This window comes from Bufo bufo, chromosome 3 (assembly GCF_905171765.1).
Source record: "Bufo bufo chromosome 3, aBufBuf1.1, whole genome shotgun sequence".
In the NCBI taxonomy this organism is placed as follows: domain Eukaryota; kingdom Metazoa; phylum Chordata; class Amphibia; order Anura; family Bufonidae; genus Bufo; species Bufo bufo.
This window is the reverse complement of record NC_053391.1, coordinates 96,080,191-96,107,485: the sequence shown is the minus strand read 5'-3', so window position 1 is coordinate 96,107,485 and position 27,295 is coordinate 96,080,191. Positions and strand designations below refer to the sequence as shown.

The 27,295-nt window shown below is 44.8% G+C and overlaps 2 protein-coding genes across 3 annotated transcripts in view; one reads left to right on the top strand and one right to left on the bottom strand.

Moving 5' to 3' along the window:
* Positions 1 to 14,812, bottom strand: part of ZSWIM7 (zinc finger SWIM-type containing 7) — a 181,320-nt gene extending 166,508 nt beyond the window's left edge. Inside the window, exon 1 of one of the 2 annotated variants that reach the window (XM_040423374.1) lies at positions 14,709 to 14,812. The gene's annotated coding sequence lies outside the window, so the exon portion shown is untranslated. Of the gene's footprint in view, positions 1 to 14,656 lie in introns of both variants that reach the window. The other variant, XM_040423375.1, reaches the window with a different exon arrangement.
* A 64-nt stretch (positions 14,813 to 14,876) lies between these two features.
* TTC19 (tetratricopeptide repeat domain 19) overlaps positions 14,877 to 27,295 on the top strand; it is a 32,607-nt gene continuing 20,188 nt past the window's right edge. Inside the window, exons 1-5 of the mRNA XM_040423373.1 lie at positions 14,877 to 15,110; positions 18,210 to 18,301; positions 19,965 to 20,075; positions 22,273 to 22,311; positions 23,151 to 23,207. Of these exons, the coding sequence (XP_040279307.1) occupies positions 14,882 to 15,110; positions 18,210 to 18,301; positions 19,965 to 20,075; positions 22,273 to 22,311; positions 23,151 to 23,207 (528 nt within the window). The 5' untranslated portion in view covers positions 14,877 to 14,881. The remainder of the gene's footprint in view (positions 15,111 to 18,209; positions 18,302 to 19,964; positions 20,076 to 22,272; positions 22,312 to 23,150; positions 23,208 to 27,295) is intronic.

Here is a 27,295-nt window from a genome sequence, read left to right as displayed (position 1 = left end):
CCTTCCTGCTGTTCTCCTTCGTTTGACATGTGCTGGCGGCCATCTTGGTTTCTGGGTTTCTTGTAGCCTTCCACCCTGCGGCTCCTCCTTCCCACTGGGAGGAGCTGGATGCCTAGCTCATATATATAGGAGGTCTGTGGCTTCAGTTCCTTGCTTGGTCCTCTTGTGTTCACATGCTTCTAAGACTGCTGCTGCTTCTGGTTCCTGATCCTGGCTTCGTCTGACTACCCTGCTGGTTCCTGATCCTGGCTTCGTCTGACTACCCTGCTGGTTCCTGATCCTGGCTTCGTCTGACTACCCTTCTGGTTCCTGACCTCTGGCTTCGCAAAGACTCTGCTCGGTTTCACCATCCGTTTGGACTTTTGCTTTACAGCTTTATTTTCAATAAAGCCTTCTTATTTTCACTTATCTCTTGTTGTACGTCTGGTTCATGGTTCCGTGACACCGAATCTATCTAAAATGTATCTGTCAATTTATCTATCTATCTATCAATTATCTATCTATCTATCTCATATCTATCTATCTATCTATAGCTCTATCTATCTATCTATAGTCTATCTATCCATCTATCTGTTATCTATCTATCTTTCCATTTATCTAGCTATCTATGTATCTATACAGACATATACCCCATCTATCTAAATTCTATCTATCTATCTATCTATCTATCAACTATCTATCTACCTATCTATAGTCTATCTATCCATTTATCTATCCAACTATCAATCTATCCATCTGTTAGCTATCTATGTATCTAGACATCCATATACCCCATCTATCTAAATTCTATCTAACCTTCTATCTATCTACTATCTCAGGGCTCGACAAATCCCAGGCGCCAGGTCGCCATGGCGACCAGGAATTTAGTCCTGGCACTTGGGTATTTGTCAGCCCGTTTTCAAAGGTGCCCGGGCGATGGGTGCGGAGCTGCCGTTCTGTCCGGAGGCAGCACCGTTTGAAACAGCTCCGTCACAGCACACAATAGCAGAGACGCTGGCAGCAGGGAGGGGAGGGACTCGGGAGGAGTGTAATCTGATCCTAGAGTGGAAGCTGCTTCTGCCAGCCCCTCCTCTCCTCGCCCACCAACCAATCAGAGCTGAGGCAAGGCAAGCACTAGCAGCTCTGAGTGACTGACACAAGTACAGGAGGGAGTCTAAGTAAGAAAGAATCGAATGAGTCTCAGGTTAAAAGAATCTAAAGATCCGATCAGTTAGTGACTCATTCGATTCTTTGATATTAAATTCTATCTATCCTTCTATCTATCTAGCTATCTATCTTTCTAGCTACCTATCTATAGTCTATCTGTTCATCTACCTGTTTTCTAGCTATCAATTATCTATCTATCTACTTATCTGTAGTCTAGCTTTCCAGCTATCTATATTTATAGTGCTTGATATTAAATGTTACTATCTATAGTCTATCTATCAAGCTATCTGTTATCTATCTATCTTTCCATTTATCTATCTATGTATCTATACAGCCATATACCCCATCTATCTAAATGCTATCTAGCCGTCTATCTATCAACTATCTATCTATCTTTCTATCTACCTATCTATAGTCTATCTATCCATTTATCTATCCAACTATCAATCTATCTGTTATCTATCTATGTATCTAGACATCCATATACCCCATCTATCTAAATTCTATCTATCCTTCTATCTATCTATCTATCTATCTATCAAATATCTATCTATCTTTCTATCTACCTATCTATAGTCTATCTATCCATCTACCTGTTTTCTAGCTATCAATTATCTATCTATCTACTTATCTGTAGTCTAGCTTTCCAGCTATCTATATTTATAGTGTTTGATATTAAATGTTATATTGCTTGATATTAAATTTATATTGCTTGATATAAATTTATATACTGTTGTGCACTGTCACAGATGTCCTAAGACATATCCTACACAACCAACCCCCAACACTCTGGGTCAATACACACCTTAGTATTTCTCTGTGCCAACCATCCCCACCACTCTGAGGCAATACACACCGCAATGTTGCAAAGTTGTATTCATTTAAAATGTTTACACAATACAAAATTTCAAAAATGTTGTACAATATGCTGTAAAAATGTCAAAATGATCAATTTATCCGTATATCTATCACAATCTAACGTTTCAATAGATAAATATTTTATCTATTTATCTATCAATCTATCTAACAATTTATCCATTTATCTATCTATCTTTCTATCTTTTTCTAACCATCTAGCTACTATAACATGGATAGCTAGGAAACATCTATTTTACCTTTCTATCAAACATCTATTTATCTTTCTACCTATCTAACTGGCTGTCTTTCTATCTTTCTTTCTTTCTATCTATTTTTCTATCAATCTATCCATTTATCTAACAATGTAACCATTTATATGTCTTTCTATCTATCTTTCTATCAATTTTTCTATCTATCCAGCTATCTAACAATTTATCCATTTATCTATCTATGATCAATTTATCCGTATATCTGCGCCAATATAGACAGACAAACCCCACCACTCTGTCAATACACACAGCAATGTTGCAAAGTTGTATTCATTTGAAATGTATACACAATTCAAAATTTCAAAGTGTGGTACAATATGCTGTAAAAAATGTCAAAATGATCAATTTATCCATATAGCTAGCTATCTTTCTATCCTTCTATCTATTTATCTTTCTATCAAACATCTATTTATCTTTCTATCTAACCGTCTATCTTGCCACGATCTTTCTAGCTATCACATATCTATTTATCTATCAATTTATCTATCTATTCATCTATTTGCCTATTTATCTAACAATTTATCTAGACATCTATCTATCTATCAATTTATCTAGGAACAATCTAACTATCTACCAATCTATCTATTTTATCTATCTATCTATCCATTCTGTCTTTCTATCTATCTTTCTAGCTATTATCTAAGTTTCCATTATCTTTACATCTATAACATATCTATTTATCTATCTATCAATTCAACAACCTATCTATCTATACAACTATTTATCTAGCTTCCAACAGCTAGCAATTTATCTATCTATCTATTTATGCATATATCTATGTATACGTATATCTATTTATAAAGCTTATAATATCTTTCTAACAACATATCTTTCTATCTAGCGATCTATCTATAACACGGCTATCTATCAAACATCTATTTATCTTTCTATCTATCAAACATCTATTTATCTTTCTATCTAACTGTCTAGCTTTCCACTATCTTTCTATCTATCACATATCTATTTATCTAACAATTTATCTATCAACAATCTATCTAAATATCTGCCAATTTATTTATCTAGCTTCTAATAGCTATCTAACAGCCTATCTTTCTAGCTATCTTTCTATCTATCAAGCTATCTATATATCGACCTATCTATTTTAGCTGTCTTTCTATCTATCTTTCTATTATCTATCTTTCCATTATTTTTCTATCACATATCTATTTATCTATCTATCAATTTATCTATCCATTTATTTTTATATCTATATTGCCATTAAGCTGTCTATATATCTACCTATCTTGCCACTTTCTATCTATCCATAGATAAGGTGATTTCATACACTTGCGTTTAGACGGCGGCGAAACGTTTGATTCGATTTTTTCTAATAGGTATTCTAGAGATCGATTTAGAGCCGAAACATTTTTGGACAATATCGCTAACGCTTTACAGAATAACACAGAGTGCATAGCCGGTAATACACTTAAACTAGTTGTCATCATTGTCAGGTGTCGCCGTGGTGGGGCCAGAACACGTTTGGGCGGTGTCGCTGCTCTTTAGGATTTCACAGGGCATTTTTTACACATTTTGATTTCAAACTACTTCTCACGCATTATGGCCCCTAAAATGCCAGAACAGTATAACTACCCCACAAGTGACCCCATTTTGGAAAGAAGACACCCCAAGGTATTTCGTGATGGGCATAGCGAGTTCCTAGAATTTTTTATTTTTTGTCACAAGTTAGTGAAATATGAGACTTTGTAAGACCGTTCAAACGCAAGTGTATGAAATCACCCGGATCGGCGTCCCGTAAAATCTTATCTATGGATAGATAGAAAGTGGCAAGATAGGTAGATATATAGACAGCTTAATGGCAATATAGATATAAAGATAAATGGATAGATAAATTGATAGATAGATAAATAGATATGTGATAGAAAAATAATGGAAAGATAGATAATAGAAAGATAGATAGAAAGACAGCTAAAATAGATAGGTCGATATATAGATAGCTTGATAGAAAGCGTTCAGCCTCCGTTCCGCTCAGTGAGCGGACACCTGAACGCTGCTTGCAGCGTTCGGGTGTCCGCCTGGCCGTGCGGAGGCGAGCGGATCCGTCCACACTTACAATGTAAGTCAATGGGGACGGATCCGCTTGAAGATGACACTATATGGCTCAATCTTCAAGCGGATCCGTTCCCCATTGACTTTCAATGTAAAGTCTGAATGGATCCGCTCAGGCTACTTTCAGACTTAGAAAATTTTCTAAGTAATAATGCAGACGGATCCGTTCTGAACGGATGCAAACGTCTGCATTATCGGAGCGGATCCGTCTGATGAAACATCAGACGGATCCGCTCCGAACGCTAGTGTGAAAGTAGCCTTAGATAAATAGATATGTGATAGATAGAAAGATAGTGGAAAGCTAGACAGTTAGATAGAAAGATAAATAGATGTTTGATAGATAGAAAGATAAATAGATGTTTGATAGATAGAAAGATAAATAGATGTTTGATAGATAGCCGTGTTATAGATAGATCGCTAGATAGAAAGATATGTTGTTAGAAAGATATTAGAAGCTTTATAAATAGATATACGTATACATAGATATATGCATAAATAGATAGATAGATAAATTGCTAGCTGTTGGAAGCTAGATAAATAGTTGTATAGATAGATAGGTTGTTGATTGATAAATTGATAGATAGATAAATAGATATGTTATAGATGTAAAGATAATGGAAAGATAGATAATAGCTAGAAAGATAGATAGAAAGACAGAATGGATAGATAGATAAAATAGATAGATTGGTAGATAGTTAGATTGTTCCTAGATAAATTGATAGATAGATAGATAGATGTCTAGATAAATTGTTAGATAAATAGGCAAATAAATGAATAGATAGATAAATTGATATATAAATTGATAGATAAATAGATATGTGATAGCTAGAAAGATCGTGGCAAGATAGACGGTTAGATAGAAAGATAAATAGATAGATTGATAAAAGGATAGAAAGATAGCTAGCTATATGGATAAATTGATCATTTTGACATTTTTTACAGCATATTGTACCACACTTTGAAATTTTGAATTGTGTATACATTTCAAATGAATACAACTTTGCAACATTGCTGTGTGTATTGACAGAGTGGTGGGGTTTGTCTGTCTATATTGGCGCAGATATACGGATAAATTGATCATAGATAGATAAATGGATAAATTGTTAGATAGCTGGATAGATAGAAAAATTGATAGAAAGATAGATAGAAAGATAGAAAGACATATAAATGGTTACATTGTTAGATAAATGGATAGATTGATAGGAAAATAGATAGACAGCCAGTTAGATAGGTAGAAAGGTAAATAGATGTTTGATAGAAAGGTAAAATAGATGTTTGATAGCTATTCATGTTATAGTAGCTAGATGGTTAGAAATAGATAGAAAGATAGATAGATAAATGGATAAATTGTTAGATAGATTGATAGATAAATAGATAAAATATTTATCTATTGAAACGTTAGATTGTGATAGATAGATATACGGATAAATTGATCATTTTGACATTTTTACAGCATATTGTACAACATTTTTGAAATTTTGTATTGTGTAAACATTTTAAATGAATACAACTTTGCAACATTGCGGTGTGTATTGCCACAGAGTGGTGGTGATGGTTGGCCCAGAGAAATACTAAGGTTTGTATTGACACAGAGTGTTGGGGGGGTTGGTTGTGTAGGATATGTCTTAGGACATCTGTGACAGTGCACAACAGTATATAAATTTATATCAAGCAATATAACATTTAATATCAAACACTATAAATATAGATAGCTGGAAAGCTAGACTACAGTTAAGTAGATAGATAGATAATTGGTAGCTAGAAAACATTTAGATGGATAAATAGACTATAGATAGGTAGATAGAAAGATAGATAGATATTTGATAGATAGATAGATAGATAGATAGATAGAAGGATAGATAGAATTTAGATAGATGGGGTATATGGATGCCTAGATACATAGATAGATAACAGATAGATGGATAGATTGATAGTTGGATAGATAAATGGATAGATAGACTATAGATAGGTAGCTAGAAAGATAGATAGATAGATAGATAGATGGCTAGATAGCATTTAGATAGATGGGGTATATGGCTGTATAGATACATAGATAGATAGATAGATAAATGGAAAGATAGATAGATAACAGATAGCTTGATAGATAGACTATAGATAGTAACATTTAATATCAAGCACTATAAATATAGATAGCTGGAAAGCTAGACTACAGATAAGTAGATAGATAGATAATTGATAGCTAGAAAACAGGTAGATGGACAGCTAGACTATAGATAGGTAGCTAGAAAGATAGATAGCTAGATAGATAGTTGATAGATAGATAGAAGCAGGGCTTTTTTTCTGGCGGAACGCACCGGAACGGCGTTCCGCCACCTTTTGACATCGCAGCCTGCCATGCTCCAGCATCGCAGGCTGCGATGTATCAGCGGGGAGGGACTGGGAGGAGGAGCTGGGCGGTGCGTTCACTGTGCTCCGGCCCCCAGCTCCAGTACAGTTATAGAATGTGTAAAATTAATAATGATTCTATTCATGAGGCCCCCTCTGTAGTAGAACATTCAATATATCCATCCTACTCACAGGGCTGTTATCGTAATCCAGGCCGGCCGGGCAGACGAGCGGCAGCGGCACTGACTGACGTCACGTGCCTGCCCGGCCTACTTTATGAATGAAGCAGACGGCGCAGGCACGTGACGTCAGTCAGTGACGCTGCCGCTCGTCTGCCCGGCCGGCCTGGATTACGATAACAGCCCTGTGAGTAGGATGGATATATTGAATGTTCTACTACAGAGGGGGCCTCATGAATAGAATCATTATTAATTTTACACATTTTATAACTGTACTGGAGCGGCAATGGGGGGGGTCTGTGGATGGCAGTGTTATGGGGGGGGGTCTGTGGATGGCAGTGTTATGGTGGGGGGTCTGTGGATGGCACTGTTATGGGGTGGGGGGGTCTGTGGATGGCACTGTTATGGGGTGGGGGGGTTGTGGATGGCACTGTTAAGGGGGGGTCTGTGGATGACACTGTTATGGGGTGGGGGGTGTCTGTGGATGGCACTGTTATGGGGTGGGGGGTGTCTGTGGATGGCACTGTTATGGTGTGGGTGGGTGTCTTCGGATGGCACTGTTATGGGGTGGGGGGGTCTGTGGATGGCACTGTTATGGGGTGGGGGGGTCTGTGGATGGCACTGTTATCCGGTGGGGGGGGGGGTCTGTGGATGGCACTGTTATGGGGTGGGGGGGGTCTGTGGATAGCACTGTTAAGGGGGGGTCTGTGGATGGCACTGTTATGGGGTGGGGGGTCTGTGGATGGCACTGTTATGGGGTGGGGGGGGGCTGTGGATGGCACTGTTATGGGGTGGGGGGGTCTGTGGATGGCACTGTTATGGGGTGGGGGGGTCTGTGGATGGCACTGTTAAGGGGGGGCTCTGTGGATAGCACTGTTAAGGGGGGGTCTGTGGATGGCACTGTTAAGGGGGGGTCTGTGGATGGCACTGTTATGGGGTGGGGGGGTCTGTGGATTGCACTGTTATGGGGTGGGGGGGCTGTGGATGGCACTATTAAGGGGGGGGGTCTGTGGATGGCACTGTTATGGGGTGGGGGGGTCTGTGGATGGCACTGTTATGGGGTGGGGGGGACTGTGGATGGCACTGTTATGGGGTGGGGGGGTCTGTGGATAGCACTGTTAAGGGGGGGTCTGTGGATGGCACTATTAAGGGGGGGTCTGTGGATGGCACTCTTATGGGGTGGGGGGTCTGTGGATGGCACTGTTAAGGGGGGGTCTGTGGATGGCACTGTTATTGGGTGGGGGGTCTGTGGATGGCACTGTTATGGGGTGGGGGGGTCTGTGGATGGCACTGTTAAGAGGGGGTCAGTGGATGGCACTGTTATGGGGTGGGGGGTCTGTGGATGGCACTGTTATGGGGTGGGGGGGCTGTGGATGGCACTGTTAAGGGGGGGGGTCTGTGGATGGCACTGTTAAGGGGGGGGGGGGGTCTGTGGATGGCACTGTTATGGGGTGGGGGGTCTGTGGATGGCACTGTTAAGGGGGGGTCTGTGGATGGCACTGTTAAGGGGGGGGTCTGTGGATGGCACTGTTATGGGGTGGGGGGTCTGTGGATGGCACTGTTATGGGGTGGGGGGTCTGTGGATGGCACTGTTATGGGGTGGGGGGGGGGGTCTGTGGATGGCACTGTTATGGGGTGGGGGGCTCTGTGGATAGCACTGTTAAGGGGGGGTCTGTGGATGGCACTGTTAAGGGGGGGTCTGTGGATGGCACTGTTATGGGGTGGGGGGGTCTGTGGATTGCACTGTTATGGGGTGGGGGGGCTGTGGATGGCACTATTAAGGGGGGGGGTCTGTGGATGGCACTGTTATGGGGTGGTGGGGTCTGTGGATGGCACTGTTATGGGGTGGGGGGGACTGTGGATGGCACTGTTATGGGGTGGGGGGGTCTGTGGATGGCACTGTTAAGGGGGGTCTGTGGATGGCACTGTTAAGGGGTGGGGGGAGTCTGTGGATGGCACTGTTATGGGGTGGGGGGGTCTGTGGATGGCACTGTTATGGGGTGGGGGGGTCTGTGGATGGCACTGTTATTGGGTGGGGGGTCTGTGGATGGCACTGTTATGGGGTGGGGGGTGTCTGTGGATGGCACTGTTATGGGGTGGGGGGGTCTGTGGATGGCACTGTTATGGGGTGGGGGGGTCTGTGGATAGCACTGTTAAGGGGGGGTCTGTGGATGGCACTGTTAAGGGGGGGTCTGTGGATGGCACTGTTAAGGGGGGGTCTGTGGATGGCACTGTTATGGGGTGGGGGGGTCTGTGGATGGCACTGTTATGGGGTGGGGGGTCTGTGGATTGCACTGTTATAGGATGGGGGGGGGTCTGTGGATGGCACTGTTATGGGGTGGGGGGGTCTGTGGATTGCACTGTTATAGGATGGCGGGGTCTGTGGATGGCACTGTTATAGGATGGGGGATCTGCGGATGCCATCCCCAGATCCCCCATTAACAGTGTCATCCCCAGATCCCCCATTAACAGTGCCATCCCCATCTGGGGGGTTTCTTTGCCGGGCTGGACTTTTATAGCCCCCCCCCAAATTTTACTTGCATCCCTGTTCTCTAAAGGGGCGGTTTTAAGGGGCGGGGGGCTGAGTTCCACCACCTTTTCTCTGAGAAAAAAAGCCCTGGATAGAAGGATAGATAGAATTTAATATAAATAGATGTTTGATAGAAAGGTAAATAGATGTTTGATAGATAGCCATGTTATAGTAGCTAGATGGTTAGAAATAGATAGAAAGATAGATAGATAAATGGATAAAATTGTTAGATAGATTGATAGATAAATAGATAAAATATTTATCTATTGAAACGTTAGATTGTGATAGATAGATATACGGATAAATTGATCATTTTACAGCATATTGTACAACATTTTTGAAATTTTGTATTGTGTAAACATTTTAAATGAATACAACTTTGCAACATTGTGGTGTGTATTGCCACAGAGTGGTGGTGATGGTTGGCCCAGAGAAATACTAAGGTTTGTATTGACACAGAGTGTTGGGGGTTGGTTGTGTAGGATATGTCTTAGGACATCTGCGACAGTGCACAACAGTATATCAATTTAATATCAAGCAATATAAATTTAATATCAAGCAATATAACATTTAATATCAAGCACTATAAATATAGATAGCTGGAAAGCTAGACTACAGATAAGTAGATAGATAGATAATTGATAGCTAGAAAACAGGTAGATGGATAGATAGACTATAGATAGGTAGATAGAAAGATAGGTAGATAGAAAGATAGATAGATAGATAGGTAGTTGATAGATAGATAGATAGATAGAAGGTTAGATAGAATTTAGATAGATGGGGTATATGTCTGTATAGATACATAGATAGCTAGATAAATGGAAAGATAGATAGATAACAGATAGAAGGATAGATAGACTATAGATAGGTAGATAGATAGATAGAGATAGAGATAGTTCATAGATAGCTAGAAGGATAGATGAAATGAATACAACTTTGCAACATTGCGTTGTGTATTGCACCAGAGTGTTGGGGATGGTTGGCACAGAGAAATACTAAGGTGCAGGGCTTTTTTTCTCAGAGAAAAGGTGGTGGAACTCAGCCCCCCTCCCCTGGCCACGCCCCTACCCACCCCCTAAAACCGCCCCTATAGAGAACAGGGATGCAAGTAAAATTTGGGGGGGCTATAAAAGTCCAGCCCAGCAAAGAAACCCCCCAGATGGGGATGGCACTGTTAATGGGGGATCTGGGGATGGCCCTGTTAATGGGGGATCTGGGGATGGCACTGTTAATGGGGGATCTGGGGATGGCATCCGCAGATCCCCCATCCTATAACAGTGCCATCCACAGACCCCCCCATCCTATAACAGTGCAATCCACAGACCCCCCCCACCCCATAACAGTGCCATCCACAGACCCCCCCATCATATAACAGTGCAATCCACAGACCCCCCACCCCATAACAGTGCCATCCACAGACCCCCCCACCCCATAACAGTGCCATCCACAGACCCCCCCCTTAACAGTGCCATCCACAGACCCCCCCCTTAACAGTGCTATCCACAGACCCCCCCCACACCATAACAGTGCCATCCACAGACCCCCCCCACCCCATAACAGTGCCATCCACATACACCCCCCCACCCCATAACAGTGCCATCCACAGACCCCCCACCCCATAACAGTGCCATCCACAGACCCCCGCTTAACAGTGCCCTCCACAGACCCCCCCACCCCATAACAGTGCCATCCACAGACCCCCCCCTTAACAGTGCCATCCACAGCCCCCCCACCCCATAACAGTGCCATCCACAGACCCCCCCACCCCATAACAGTGCCATCCACAGACCCCCCCTTAACAGTGCCATCCACAGACCCCCCCTTAACAGTGCTATCCACAGACCCCCCCACCCCATAACAGTGCCATCCACAGACCCCCCCCACTCCATAACAGTGCCATCCACAGACCCCCCCACCCCATAACAGTGCCATCCACAGACCCCCCCACCCCATAACAGTGCCATCCACAGACCCCCGCTTAACAGTGCCATTCACAGACCCCCCCTTAACAGTGCTATCCACAGACCCCCCCCCCACAACAGTGCCATTCACAGACCCCCCACCCCATAACAGTGCCATCCACAGACCCCCCCCACCCCTTAACAGTGCCATCCACAGACACCCCCCCACCCCATAACAGTGCCATCCACAGACACCCCCCCACCCCATAACAGTGCCATCCACAGACACCCTTCTACCCCATAACAGTGCCATCCACAGACCCCCCCTTAACAGTGCCATCCACAGCCCCCCCACCCCATAACAGTGCCATCCACAGACCCCCCCATAACACTGCCATCCACAGACCCCCCCATTGCCGCTCCAGTACAGTTATAAAATGTGTAAAATTAATAATGATTCTATTCATGAGGCCCCCTCTGTAGTAGAACATTCAATATATCCATCCTACTCACAGGGCCGTTATCGTAATCCAGGCCGGCCGGGCAGACGAGTGGCAGCGTCACTGACTGATGTCACGTGCCTGCGCCGCCTGCTTCATTCATAAAGTAGGCCGGGCAGGCACGTGACGTCAGTCAGTGACGCTGCCGCTCGTCTGCCCGGCCGGCCTGGATTACGATAACAGCCCTGTGAGTAGGATGGATATATTGAATGTTCTACTACAGAGGGGGCCTCATGAATAGAATCATTATTAATTTTACACATTCTATAACTGTACTGGAGCTGGGGGCCGGAGCACAGTGAACGCACCGCCCAGCTCCTCCTCCCAGTCCCTCCCCGCTGATACATTGCAGCCTGCGATGCTGGAGCATGGCAGGCTGCGATGTCAAAAGGTGGCGGAACGCCGTTCCGGTGCGTTCCGCCAGAAAAAAAGCCCTGCTAAGGTGTGTATTGACACAGAGTGTTGGGGGGGTTGGTTGTGTAGGATATGTCTTAGGACATCTGTGACAGTGCACAACAGTATATACATTTTATATCAAGCAATATAAATTTAATATCAAGCAATATAACATTTAATATCAAACACTATAAATATAGATAGCTGGAAAGCTACAGATATATGGATAAATTGATCATAGATAGATAAATGGATAAATTGTTAGATAGCTGGATAGATAGAAAAATTGATAGAAAGATAGACTATAGATAGAAAGACATATAAATGGTTACATTGTTAGACAGATAGATAGATAGATAGATAGATAAGAATCAATATAAATTTAACATCAAATTTATTTTTTAATTTGTAACTGCAGGACATTAGCTTTCACCATCTGTAGTAAGCTGTCATGCATCTCTCAAAAAGCTCAACATCCTGTTTTATCACTAACAGTAATCTGAGAAGAATGTCTTGGAGGATGTTGCCCTCTGTAGTAAGAAGCTGTCAGAAGTGGTAAGACCTTAATGGACGAATACTCTATATATCAAACAATATCAAACGATAAAAACTTAATATCAAGCAATATCAAGCGATATAAAATTAATATCAAGCGATATAAACTTTATATCAAGCAATATCAAGCGATATAAAATTAATATCAAGCGATATGAACTTTATATCAAACACTATAAATTTTATATCAAACAATATCAATCAATATAAAAGGGGCGGGGTTATCTGTATAAAAGGGGGCGTGGTACCTGTTACTTTTAGTTTGACGAAACATATACCCTCTTACTACTTCTGTTGTTTTTTTTGCCGTGTGACTGGTACTTTCACTTTGTGCCTCTAAACTACTGAGAGGTCATAAACACTTATTTAAGCCACATTCTTATCAGTAAGATAATTACTCAGCTATAATGAGTGTTTATAATGTGAGAGAGCAGAGATATGGAGTCTGTCTGCTCCCCAGATGATGGAAAAGACAGAAAATCCACAGGCAGCTAGTAGAGCATCTCAGCTCTGTACACAAAAAAGGACTCCATGTTGTTAATAAAGACCAATTAAAAAAATTGTTTTTAGCTCAAAAAAGGAATAATGCAATAATAATAATAATAATAAAAATCCCCCCCATAGGTGTACATAGCCTTTAACACCAGTCTTTATTTTCTCTTAGGAGGCACACTCTTGTTGGTTACACTCATGTAAAGGCACAAAACTTGTTGGTTGCACACAGACGGGCAGGAACCGTTATAATATCAATTTTTTTCCTGAACATATCAATCACCACCCTCAATCCCTGGTTGGAGTAGTGGTGTCTGTCCTGCAGTCCTGAGATTGATTTTGTAGGGGACGGTTATGCACCGGTTCAGTATGGCTCTGCTGCAAAAGCCGTCAACTACCGTCACAGCCTGAAATAAAACTCCTGTGGATCACCAAATACAGGATATTCCCCTTGGGCCCATCCTCACAAGGCCATTTTACAGTTTCTGAATGCCCCTTGTAACTAGCTGTGACTCCATACACCCACTTCAAGAATCCTGAAGCTACAGCTCCCAACATTCTTTGCCTACCAAGAAATGCTGGGAGTTTTAGTCCCACAACAGGTTGCAGGGCAGGGTCCTACATATTGGGAGCCGCCTCCCCCTCTGATGAGCAGATCTTACATACACATCAGGTAGGTACTTCCTTTCCCACTAATCAGCCTGCGCAGTGACCTCTGGGAGTTGTAGTTCACTGGCCCGCAGTGACTGAGCTCAGGGCACTCACATGCATCCTTGACTCTATAGACAGCTGTGTCCTGTGACCTGTTGCACCGCAAGGAATCTTGTTATTTGTAGTCCGGAGGACCATTATCTCCCAGTATACTGTTGTGTGACTACAAATCCCAGCATGCTGACTGCAAGGACAAGCTAGGTGGCTGCAGAACGGCCGAATCATCGCTATGGAATGTGCTAGAAGAAGTTTATGATGTGTAGTAATGATCGCAACAAATACATATGTAATATGTGACGTGACCGCCGGGTTATACTGTATTATACACGCATCTTGCTACTGTACTACGTGGAGAAAGAAGTGGTGTGTATTCTCATATGTCTCCACTAGGTGGCAGCAGATACCAGGAGATGGAATAGCAGGCTGGCATCTGTATGGAGAGCGGGGTACAGAGGCATGGGGGCAGTACAGACATGGAGAGGACGGGGGTAACATGTAGGGCAGAAACTGTGCAAGGGGTAGCCGAGCTGCGTTTATTTCTTGGGCCGTGAGCGCCCTCAGTCAGGAGCCCACTAGTTCCGTCATTCCCAAATCATGGTCAGTCTACCCCTGCATGGAGGGCACAGGTTGTCATGTGAGGCACAGATCGATGGTTCAAGCCTAAATGCTACAATATAACCCATGTAGGGTGGTAGCACAGACTCACCATGTCAAGAACCAGGCAAAAACAAGGTGACTAACCCACTTCGTGATCTCACCTGCAGGGGGCATTAGAGTCCATTCAAAGGAAGAGACGTACCCTGGTTCTTCCAGTACTTCCCTCATTGTACATGGGCGCTCTGGAATCCCGTCATGAATCTTTCATTGGCTGTGTGTTGTCACATGACTGGTAGTGGCGACTGCCGATCACATGACTGATAGTGGCGGTCACATGACACACAGGACGATGTTTCTGAGGGCCGTGCAGCGGGCATGTGCGGGTGGTGTGTACCGGCTGGGCGCCCGAGGGGCGGCATATCAGGCTGCCGACAGGGGGGTCCCTGCTCATCGAAGGCTGGGCCCCCCTGGTATGTGCCATGTATGTGTGCTGACCTCAGGGTGGAGGGATGGGTCCTATAAGAGCAGCGCACGTCCTCCCTTCCTGGTCCTGAGCGCAGCAGGTGAGCCCACCCTAATATGTGCATGTAGGTGACGGGGCCCCGAGCTGAGGGCCACTTCATGTGCATGTTATACATGGCTGCTCCAAGTCCTCTCACTGTCCAGCAGCTTTAGAGGGTGACCCCCAGCAGTACCTACCTCTGACATAGGACACAGGTACAGGGGTTGTCCGCGGCTTTCAGAAGGCTGCCTAAGAGGAGGACACAGTATAACATGGATCGTCCTCGCCCCAGCCCTGATATTATGTACGTGTTCACATTGGCCTCAGCAGTGGCACGGGAGCAGTGAGGTTAGTGATTGGCTGTGGGGTCACGTGAATAATGTACATGACATCACTGGTGGAGAAAGGGGGGCGGTAAACATTCATGAAAAACCTTTAAAAGAGTTTTTCAGGATTTGCCTTTTTTTTTTTTTTTGAAATAAACTTAGGCTCCCATAGCAAGGTAAAAATTCATACTCTCCTGCTCTCCACCTCCCAGGTCCTGCACCCTGGCTCTCTTCTTCTCCACTTTGGTCCTGCACCCTGCCTCTGTTCTTCTCCACTCTGGTCCTGCACCCTGCCTCTGTTCTTCTCCACTCTGGTCCTGCACCCTGCCTCTGTTCTTCTCCACTCTGGTCCTGCACCCTGTCTCTGTTCTCTGCTGCTTTGATCCTACACCCTGGCTCTGTTCTAGGCCACTCTGGTCCTGCACCCAGGCTCTCTTCTTCTCCACTCTGGTCCTGCACCCTGCCTCTGTCCTCAGCTGCTCTGTTCTTCTCCACTCTGGTTCTGTACACTGACTCTGATCTCTGGGACTCTGGTCCTGCACCCTGCCTATGTTCTTCATTCTGGTCCTGCACCCTGCCTCTGTTCTTCTCCACTCTGGTCCTGCACCCTTGCTCTGTTCTCTGCCACTTTGGTCCTGCACCCTTGCTCTGTTCTCCGCCACTCTGGTCCTGCACCCTTGCTCTGTTCTCCGCTGCTTTGGTCCTGCACCCTGGCTCTGTTCTCCTCCACTCTGGTCCTGCACCCTGGCTCTGTTCTCCTCCACTCTGGTCCTGCACCCTGGCTCTGTTCTCCTCCACTCTGGTCCTGCACCCTGCCTCTCTTCTCCTCCACTCTGGTCCTGCACCCTGGCTTTGTTCTCCTCCACTCTGGTCCTGCACCCTGGCTTTGTTCTCCTCCACTCTGGTCCTGCACCCTGGCTCTGTTCTCCACTCTGGTCCTGCACCCTGGCTCTGTTCTCCTCCACTCTGGTCCTGCCTCTGTTCTCCTCCACTCTGGCTCTGTTCTCCTCCACTCTGGTCCTGCACCCTGGCTTTGTTCTCCTCCACTCTGGTCCTGCACCCTGGCTCTGTTCTCCTCCACTCTGGTCCTGCACCCTGGCTCTGTTCTCCTCCACTCTGGTCCTGCACCCTGGCTCTGTTCTCCTCCACTCTGGTACTGCACCCTGGCTCTGTTCTCCTCCACTCTGGTCCTGCACCCTGCCTCTGTTCTCCTCCACTCTGGTCCTGCACCCTGGCTCTGTTCTCCTCCACTCTGGTCCTGCACCCTGGCTCTGTTCTCCTCCACTCTGGTCCTGCACCCTGGCTCTGTTCTCCTCCACTCTGGTCCTGCACCCTGGCTCTGTTCTCCTCCACTCTGATCCTGCACCCTGGCTCTGTTCTCCTCCACTCTGGTCCTGCACCCTGGCTCTGTTCTCCTCCACTCTGATCCTGCACCCTGGCTCTGTTCTCCTCCACTCTGGTCCTGCACCCTGGCTCTGTTCTCCTCCACTCTGGTCCTGCACCCTGGCTCTGTTCTCCTCCACTCTGGTCCTGCACCCTGGCTCTGTTCTCCTCCACTCTGGTCCTGCACCCTGGCTCTGTTCTCCTCCACTCTGGTCCTGCACCCTGGCTCTGTTCTCCTCCACTCTGGTCCTGCACCCTGGCTCTGTTCTCCTCCACTCTGGTCCTGCACCCTGGCTCTGTTCTCCTCCACTCTGGTCCTGCACCCTGGCTCTGTTCTCCTCCACTCTGGTCCTGCACCCTGGCTCTGTTCTCCTCCACTCTGGTCCTGCACCCTGGCTCTGTTCTCCTCCACTCTGGTCCTGCACCCTGGCTCTGTTCTCCTCCACTCTGGTCCTGCACCCAGCCTCTGTTCTCCTCCACTCTGGTCCTGCACCCAGCCTCTGTTCTCCTCCACTCTGGTCCTGCACCCAGCCTCTGTTCTCCTGCACCCTGGCTCTGTTCTCCTCCACTCTGGTCCTGCACCATGGCTCTGTTCTCCTCCACTCTGGTCCTGCACCCTGGCTCTGTTCTCCACCACTCTGGTTCTGCACCCTGGCTCTGTACTGTCACTCTGGTTCTGCACTTTGACTCTGTTCTATGCCACTGTGGTCCTGCACCCTGGCTTTGTTCTATGCCACTGTGGTCCTGCACCCTGGCTTTGTTCTCTGCCACTTTGGTCCTGCACCCTTGCTCTGTTCTCTGCCGCTTTGGTCCTGCACCCTTGCTCTGTTCTCTGCCGCTTTGGTCCTGCACCCTTGCTCTGTTCTCTGCCGCTTTGGTCCTGCACCCTTGCTCTGTTCTCTGCCGCTTTGGTCCTGCACCCTTGCTCTGTTCTCCTCCACTTTGGCCTTGCACCCTGGCTTTGTTTTCCACCACTCTGGCCATGCTCACTGGCTCTGTTCCATGAGCTCCCAGTCTCTGCCTTGTTTTTTTTCTGGCGGAGGCACAGATGGGTTCAGATGCCAGACACATCTATGCCAGTCTTGAGTAGAGGCAGTGCTGGTACAGGCAGGGGCGGCGATGCTCTGGTCTGTACAGCGCTCAGTGCGGCAACAGGGCAATCCATACTCCAGTACACAGCGCTGTAGCATGGATTAAAAAGTGCGATAAACACCTGAACTTCAGATGCCTATTTCCCTAGGAAAAGTAAAAAAATAAATAAAATAAAAAAGGACAAAAATAATTTCCCTCGCATTTAGAATTACACCTAAATGAACATCTGCTACTGCCTCTGACAGAGCATGTCCAGTCTATATCAGGCCGATCTGGTGTTTCCAAGTTCCAGTTTCTATGACCAAGTTGTTGTGTACTTTTAGCATTGCAGCAGCTTTACCATTTGCATTGCTTTTCAGCATTTTCTCTCTTCTCTAAACTCGTGGAGGACAATGATGAAGGACTGACACCAGCAGAGGAAAATATCATTTATCATTTGAAGAAAGCCAAGGTGAGATGTAAGCAAAATGCCTTTCACATTGTCTTATTTATTTATCTTAATGATTTATTTTCTGGGGATCAGCTATTTCGGAGAACCGCCGGCGCCAGAAACTATACAGGGGATGAGAGTCTTTGTCCACCGTGCACTATAATGGGAGCAGAGCTGTAGTACCCGGCACAGCCTTGTGCTTCTGTTCCATTCACTGTATAGTTTCTGGCACCGGTGGCTGCCCGAAACAGCTGATCAGTGGGGCTGTAAGGGTACGGACACGCGGTCAGGTTTCCTGATACAGTTTTGAAAGCCCAAATCAGGAGTGGATCATAAAAGGAGAGAAAGTATAAAGAGCGGATACGACTTCTCCTTGTTTATTAAAAAAAAAAAATGTTAAGTCAATAAATTACTTATATGCACCCCAAATAGTTTTTATTTTAAAATATATTACTAGCTATGCAAGAAACAACCCCAATATAGCTACTTCGATGGAAAAATGTATGGCTCTCTGAATGCAGCAAGGTAAAAAACGGAAAGATTCTACCCAAATAGGCTCGCAAATAAAGCAGGGATGAACCCTCCGGTACTGAAGTGGTTATGTTTTCTATCGATACTTATGGATTTCTTCGTGCAGCGCCATAAATAAAGCTTTATCCTAGGAGAAGCCTTAAAGATTATATTAAAAAATGACATTAGAAGCAATCAGATTCTCATGTGTTGCCCTCCACCCCACCACTGGGGGGGGACCACCAAAGGGAAAACCATTCCCCAGCGCTTTCTGTTTTAGAAACAGATCCTCAATATTTTCTTGGCTCCAGGGCTGCCCCACTAAATTGTATGGATGATTCAAGTTTTTTAGTTACATGCGAGGACACCGTGTTCACCATTATCTCTCTGACATTACTAGCAAAGTATTATGTGCTACTAAGACCCCATTCACACAGCCGTATTTTTGGTCTGCATCCGACAAGCATTTCTTTGCACATTGGATGGGGACCCATTCATTTCAATGGGGCTGCAAATAATGCGGACAAGATGTATGTCCGTTCCACAGTCCTGCAAAGAAGATCCGTTTTGCGGACACGAATATGCATTGTTACAATGGGTCCACAAAAAAGATGGATGCGACACCGTCATTTTCGGGGATCTGCATTTTGCGGACTGCAAAATACATACGGTCGTGTGCATGAGCCCTTAGGAGGAACGCAAACATACCTACATGAAGTTTTTCTCCACACAGAGAACCTCTTGAATGGGGCTGTTTTGGAGTCCTCTGCACAGCAGGTGCCAGAGGGGTGCAGGGTAAATGCAGAATGCACCTCTGTCCCTTGGGTTTTGAGATTAGCAAGGGCTCCATTGGTTGAACCCCCACCAGTCATTATGTTATGGCTTACCCTAGTATTACCCCATAACATTTTACATTGTGAACACCCCTTTAATGAAGGATAACATATTAGGTTCAATAATTGTCAACATTTTAAACACCTGTTTCCAGAAATCTCATAATTCAGAATCATATGGTCTCGTTGATTTTTTTAAAAATTTATTTTACTGCATTTTTTTTAAACATAAAAAAAAAAAAATGATGCACTTTATTGTTTGCAGTTTCTTTACATCCAGAGAGAGATCATTGGTTTTTGGCCTCACTTTAACATGGTTGTTATTACTGCTTCTACCTTAGCTTAATATTATGAAAGGTGAAATGGAAGAAGCGGAGGAGATTTTACACAAGACTCTTCGTCTGGCACATGAATGTAAAAGCAAACGGGCCATAATTTACACTTATGATCTGGTAGGTGACCTCTTTGTTTCTACTTCTGTTTGCAGAAAGCACATTCTGGTCTTGTAGATTAACATCCTGCTGTCTTCGCGGATGAATGGAGGTTTTTAATAGAGGTTTGTCGTTTGCATTTATAGCAATTTTCCGATATTGTGTCATTATCAGAATTCTTCTGTTGCTAAAAAAAATGCATTCTTACAATGACATTAAAGGGTTTATCCCATCTGCGCTCTTAATGATTGTGTCTAAACTCCATACGTGTCACAGGGCCACATGACATACTAAAGTCCCGTGGGATGCGTCAGCAGGGAAATATCTACATCCCGTGTGCTGGTAATAAAGATTAGTAATATAAAATAATAACTAACCCTAACAATGGTGTTAACCGTGAGGCTTGTGGTCCCTTTGGGATTGAGGCTTCCGATGCCACATGACTCTGTGATGTCGGAAGGTCCATACGGCGCATGGAGTTTAGACACTACCCTTCACTAACCTTCCACCGTTGCAGGTCCCCATTTCCTGTATCTGCCAGGGGTGCAGGCGGAGCTCTGGCGACATCATCGCGCCACTTGTGTGCTCCCGATGTAGCCAGTAGATCTTTCCATTAACTGCATCGGCAAAGCAGGATCTCAAAACTGTTCTCTCTACATTTACGGGTATAGACAAGCGTGTCTGTGCAGGAGCACTGCCAAAGCCCTGCTCAATCTCAGCGTCACTGTACTTAACAGCACCTGGGCTACTGCGCATGTTCATGTATGCACGCTTCCAGGATCCCTGGCCACCAGACCCCTGGAAGAGAAAAGACTGCGAAAGCACGGCTACCGCTACAGTGGTGGCTATAACCCCTGACAACAAGCCCTAAACAATAAAAAGGAGGAATCCGCCATATTGAGAGAAGGAAGCTATAGGGGAAGTTAAATATTATGCAGAGCAGAACAACTTGAAAGCCACTTGACATGATGGGAATACACGCTTTAAGCATTTCTGTTAAAAGAGCTTTCTGGGATTACTGTTTTTTTTTTTTTTTAACAGATATGTTCATGTAGTTGCTTACCTCATATACATATTCCCCATTCCTTTTTTTTCTTTACAATTTGGACTCTTCTGATCCTGTATGTGCCACTTCCTGTTGTTGTATCCAACCAAACCCATGATGCACTTCTCCTTTCTCTACCACACCTCCAACCCTGCCCCTAACACCGCCCAGCTAGTTTATAGCTCCTCCCACCCAGCTAGTTACATAGACACTCCCCTATCACTGTCCTGTATGGACATTACATCACAGGAAGTAAGAGAGAGCTGCATGGACATGGTCATGTGACCACAACCCAGAACGGGAGGGAGATAGGAGCAATACAAGTACAAGAAATACATTGCAAAATTACATCTACCTTCATAAATCATTATTTTAAAGGATGTTGATGCAACCCAGAAAACCCCTTTCAGCAGTTCCCTAATATACGTCTCGCTCACTAAAATGTTCTTGTTTTCTGGCTATTACATCTCCAGGTATTGAGAGGTTAAGTTGCCTTACAAAGGCTTTCCAGTCTTAGACGATTACAAAGATCTTCCATCATTGTCTGATGAGCAGGGTGTCTGACTGCTGGAACCCGTATGATACTTAGACTGAAGACCCAGAACCTGGATGTGTCCAGCTCCTTACTTCCTTGGGATTAGTGAGGGTCCTAGCAGTCAGACGTTCACTGATAAGACAATGATAGAATATCCTAGTGATATGGCTTCATTATAAATTGTGCAAAAACCGTTGAAGGGGCTGTCAAGTTCTTTTATATTGACTTTCTTTCTCAGGATAGGCCATCGATATCTGTTCAACGGGGGTCAAGTGCCCTGCACACCGGCTGATCAGCTGTTCAGGAATGGATAAGGCATTGAGACTTTGCGTAGTGGACAGAGCTGGTTACTGTGGCACTGCTCCCATTCACTTCAATGTGGAATTCCAGCGCTGAGGAAGAACTGATAGGCAATATTGATGACCTACCCTGAGGATAGACCATCAGAATAAATGGAGTGGACAACTCGTTAAAGATGGTCATATCTATAGTACAAGGATGAGCAAATGGATGTAGATTTATGAACCAGTTTGACAGTAAGAACTCCTATACGCATCAATAGGAGAAACATAAAATTGCTATTGGGATTTGCCAGCCCTGCTGTATGAATCAATGACTTGTTTTGCCTTTCTTTTTAGATGGCAAACCTGGCGTTCCTGAGAGGACAGTATGACAATGTGAGTATAACCTCCATCATCCTTTTTTGACATATACATACTTTACATTACTTTTATTTCTGTATGACTAACAATAGTCACTGTGGCTTGTTAGTTGACATTATGTTAAAGGGGTTGCGCAGGTCATACATATCGCCAGGATAGGTAATCAATATCTGACCCACGGGGGTCTGATTCCCAGCACCCCTGCCGATCAGCTGTTTGAAGAGGCGGAGGCGCTCCATGCGAGCTCTGCTTCCTGTTCATTATACTACAGTGTCTCTGAAGTGCAGTGTAATACAAGTACTCGCTCCATTACACAGCGCCACCGCTACAAGGGAGATAACATGCAGTGCTCGCATGGAGGGCCGCCGCCTCTTCAAACAGCTGATCGGCGGGGGTGCAGGGTGTCAGACCCCCGTGGATCAGTTATTGATTACCTATCCTGACGATAGGTTATCAATATGTATGGCCTTAACAGGCCCTTTAACAGCTCACATACTGATTAATTTTAAAAAAGTAAGAAAAATAGTGTTGGTGTAGGAGTGTTGGTTTAGGCTAAAATGACAGATTTTAGCTCCGGTGTTAGAATCATAACTAAGCATCTGCTATTTTCTTGCTTAAATGCAACTAAAGAGGCTGCCCTCAGGTATGTCCAGCAGTCTCAGCCCACTGCTCCATTCATACTGGATAAGAGGGGACAGGGCCTAAATTCTTGTGATTGGCGGGGGTAGGGAATAAGCTCTTTAACCAATCTGCACAATATCTCATTATAATATGCTGCTCTTAGAGAGGACGCTATAGTCTTGAGACAAATCCACTTTAAAGCTACTGAGTAACATATTTTTTTTTAAAAACAGGCAGAAAAGTTATTTAAGACCACCTTGGTTTACATGATGGATGGAGGAGCGAAACAGGTAAATGCTCTTTAATTTATTGTCGCTTCATGATTTTATTATTTGCAATACAAATGGAAGAATTTGCCACTTTAATATGATATCCACTGATTTCTAGTGATATGTCATCTAGAAATGCGCGAATCGATTAGTTCATCAAAAAGCAGCTGCCCCTGCTGCTCAAGAGGCTGCCCCTGCCGCTTGATCAACATGGCTGAACATGTCACCCAGCCCTGATGATCTGAGTAGTGAACAGAGGCTCCTCTCTAATACCATCACTTCCTATAGTGGGAAAACACCTTTACATAGTTACATAGTCAATAAGGTTGAAGAAAAGACACAGGTCCATCTAGCCCAACCTGTAATCCTACTGTGTTCATCCAAAGGAAGGGAAAAACCGCTGTGAGGCGGATGTCAATTACACCCTATAAGAGGAAAAACTCCTTCCCGACTCCAAATAATTCCCTGGATCCACTACCTTTCCCCAGAAATGTAGTACCAACAACCTGTACTATTTTTTTACATTCAAGAAAGGCATCCAGGCTCCCCTTGAACTTGTGCTATGTGTCATCCATCATAATATCTTGTGGCAGAGAGGTCCATTGTCTCACTGCTCGTGCCGTAAAGAATCCTGTCTTTGCTGATGGTGAAACTTTCATTAGAAAGACATCTGTACTGCCCATTCATATATTGTAATCAGATCTCCTAAGCTGTCTTTTTTTCAAACTGAATACCAGAAGACATTTAGTAACCTGTCTTGGTATTGCAGTCTACCCGTTCCCTTAAAGAGGTTGTCTCACTTCAGAAAATAGCATTTATCATGTAGAGAAAGTTAATACAAGGCACTTACTAATGTATTGTGATTGTCCATGTTGCCTTCTTTGCTGGCTTTATTAATTTTCCCCTCACCCATGCGACCAGGACCTCCCATCCAGGACAGGAAACCTGACGAGATAAAAAGGTTCACACCCTGACCACACCTCAGTTCAGGTTTCCTGTCCTCCGGATAGGAGATACCTCAGGAGTACCTGATTATGGTTCTCACCTCGATGGCTGGGGAAGGGCCGGGTCTACTATACCGTAACAGGACCCATCCCTGGCGGCATAAGTCTTCCATTGGAGCGGTTGCCCAAGTCTGTCCTTCATCCTGCATCCTCCCAATCCTCTCCGGGGAGCCGCTGTGGCCGTGTTCAGGCAGATCCCGTCCACGATAGTTGCTGCGCCAGCGTCCCATTTCCAAGATGGCGGATCGGGCTTCAGGACGCTCGGCGCATGCGCGAACTCGGGGCGGCTTCATCCGGTGCACAGATGTCATTTCCGGTGGCTTGGACCTGAGGCCTGGGTTTCATCTGCCGTGGATTAGCCACTCTTTTGGGCCCTGTGTTAAAAGGAGCCGAGGCACGTTATAAATTCGGCAGCAGGAGAAGGCAGCCAGCCATGGACTCACACACTGCTGTGCAGGAGCTGGAGCCGCCGCGTATCATGTCGGAGCCAGGTGACACCGGACGCGCCGATCCCGTGGAACCCTCGAGGCCCACAAGCCTGGTATTGGACCTGAGGAGTGGGAAATCTTGACGCTACACTTTGGTGAGATTGATCCTCTACTAATCCTTTTTATTGTTTTGGGGTGTTTTTTTTTGCTTTTTTGTAGGTTGCTAAAGTACCTAAAAAAGCTTCTGGCAAAACCAAACATAAAGAATGTGGAGGATGTAGAGTGTCTCTGTCTTCTACATATGTTAAATCGCTATGTCAAGCGTTTATTGATAAGTTAGTTATAGAGGAATCCCATAGCTTATCTAAATCCATTAAGGCCATAGTACAGGGCTGGCCAACCTGCGGCTCTCCAGCTGTTGTAAAACTACAACTCCCACCATGCTATGCTGTAGGCAGACTGGGCATGCTGGGAGTTGTAGTTTTGCAACAGCTGGAGAGCCACTGGTTGGCCATCCCTGCCATAGTACGTTCGGAAGTCAAGTCTTCCATAAAATCCTTCCGGTGGGGCAGGACAAAATCGCCAGAGAGACAGGCCTATTACTAGGACTCTGATGCTGAGCCTTCTGGAGTAGAGGAAGATCTAGAATCAGGCCAGGATTTGTCCTCTGATTATATGTCTTCTGATGAGGATACAGCAGGGAAGTCTCTATTTCCACCTGAGGATGTTGAACCCTTGCTAAAAGCCGTAAACACTACTATGCAATTGGAAGACGTTAAAGAGCCCAAAACTATCGCTGACCAGGCCTTTGAGGGTCTGGGCCCAAAACGTCAGAGTTTTTTTTCTATTTATAAGAACATTGAAGCATTAATTAAGAAAGAATGGAAAAATCTGGACAGAATTTTTTTTATTCCAAATTCTGTCAAGAGAAAATACCCGTTTGAGGAATCAGTATCTAGCGTATGGGACAGAGATCCTTCCGTAGACGCTCCAGTAGCCAAGATTGCCAAAAGAGCAGATCTTCCCTTCGATAACTTAGGCTGTTTAGCAGATCCTTTAGACAAAAAGGCGGACGTTTACCTTAGACGGTCTTGGGAATGTGCCACGACAAGTCTCGGGCCTGCCATTGCAGCCTCGTGGGTCTCTAGGCCATTAAGGTTATGGCTGGGTCAGTAAGAATCTCATGTTAGAGATAAGACACCAAGAGAAGATTTACTTGCCTCCCTCCGAACCTTCCACAAGGCGGCAGATTTTTGGCAGACGCCTCCACTGACGTAGTGCGTTTTTCCGCCAGAGCTGCGGGCATGTCAAATGCAGCTATGCGGGCTGTCTGGCTCAGGTCTTGGAAAGGGGATCAGGGCTCAAAGTCTACACTTTGCTCTCTCCCATGTGAAGGTTCTAGACTGTTTGGCTCCTCTATTGATGACATCTTTAGAGAGAGCTTTGGGCAACAAGAAGTTTCCGGTTCCCCAGAAGAATCCTTTTTTCGTAAACGTCAGGCCACTTTTAAAAGGCAGAGAAGTAGGCAAAGTACTAGAAGCGAAAGAGACAGATTCTCTAAGAAGCCTGGGGGTTTTCTGTTTAAGACTCAGGACAACAGACCAAAAGACAAACCCCAATGACGCTAGAAGTCAAGTGGGAGGAAGATTGCCTCGCTTCCTTCCAGCCTGGGAATCTGTTTCCCAGAACAAATAGATTTTAAGTGTAATAAAAGACGAATTCTGACTGGAGTTCCTTTCTCGTCCAAAAGATTTTTTCATCCAGTCTGCCCCAAAAATAGGGAAAGAAGGTAGATTTTACAGTCGGATGTATTTTCCCTCTTACTCAAGGAAGTAGTTTGTCCAGTTTCCCATAGCAGAGAGAGGCAAGGGGTTCTATTGCCCTTTGTTTTTGGTAAAAAAAAAAGCTGGATGGAACATACAGGGTTATTTTAAATCTAAAGAATCTGAACAAATTCCTAGTGTAAAAAAAAAATCAGAATGGAAACAATAAGGCTACTTTCACACTTGCATTTGGTACGGATCCGTCGTGTATCTGCAGATACAGATCTGCACCGATAATACAACCGCATGCATCCATTCAGAATGGATTCGTTTGTATTATCTTTAACATTGGCCAAACGGATCCGTCTTGAACACCATTGAAAGTCAATGGGGGGCGGATCCGTTTTGCATTGTGTCAGTCAAAACGGATCCGTTTGCCTCCGCATCGTCAGGCGGACACCAAAACGCTGCAAATGCTATTTTCTGAAGTGACACAACCCCTTTAAGGGAACGGGTAGACTGCAATACCAAGACAGGTTACTAAATGTCTTCTGGTATTCAGTTTGAAAAAAAGACAGCTTAGGAGATCTGATTACAATATATGAATGGGCAGTACAGATGTCTTTCTAATGAAAGTTTCACCATCAGCAAAGACAGGATTCTTTACGGCACGAGCAGTGAGACAATGGTCCTCTCTGCCACAAGATATTATGATGGATGACACATAGCACAAGTTCAAGGGGAGCCTGGATGCCTTTCTTGAATGTAAAAAAATAGCACAGGTTGTTGGTAACTACATTTCTGGGGAAAGGGAGCGGATCCAGGGAATTATTTGGAGTCGGGAAGGAGTTTTTCCTCTTATAGGGTGTAATTGACATCCGCCTGACAGGGGTTTTTCCCTTCTCTACATAAAT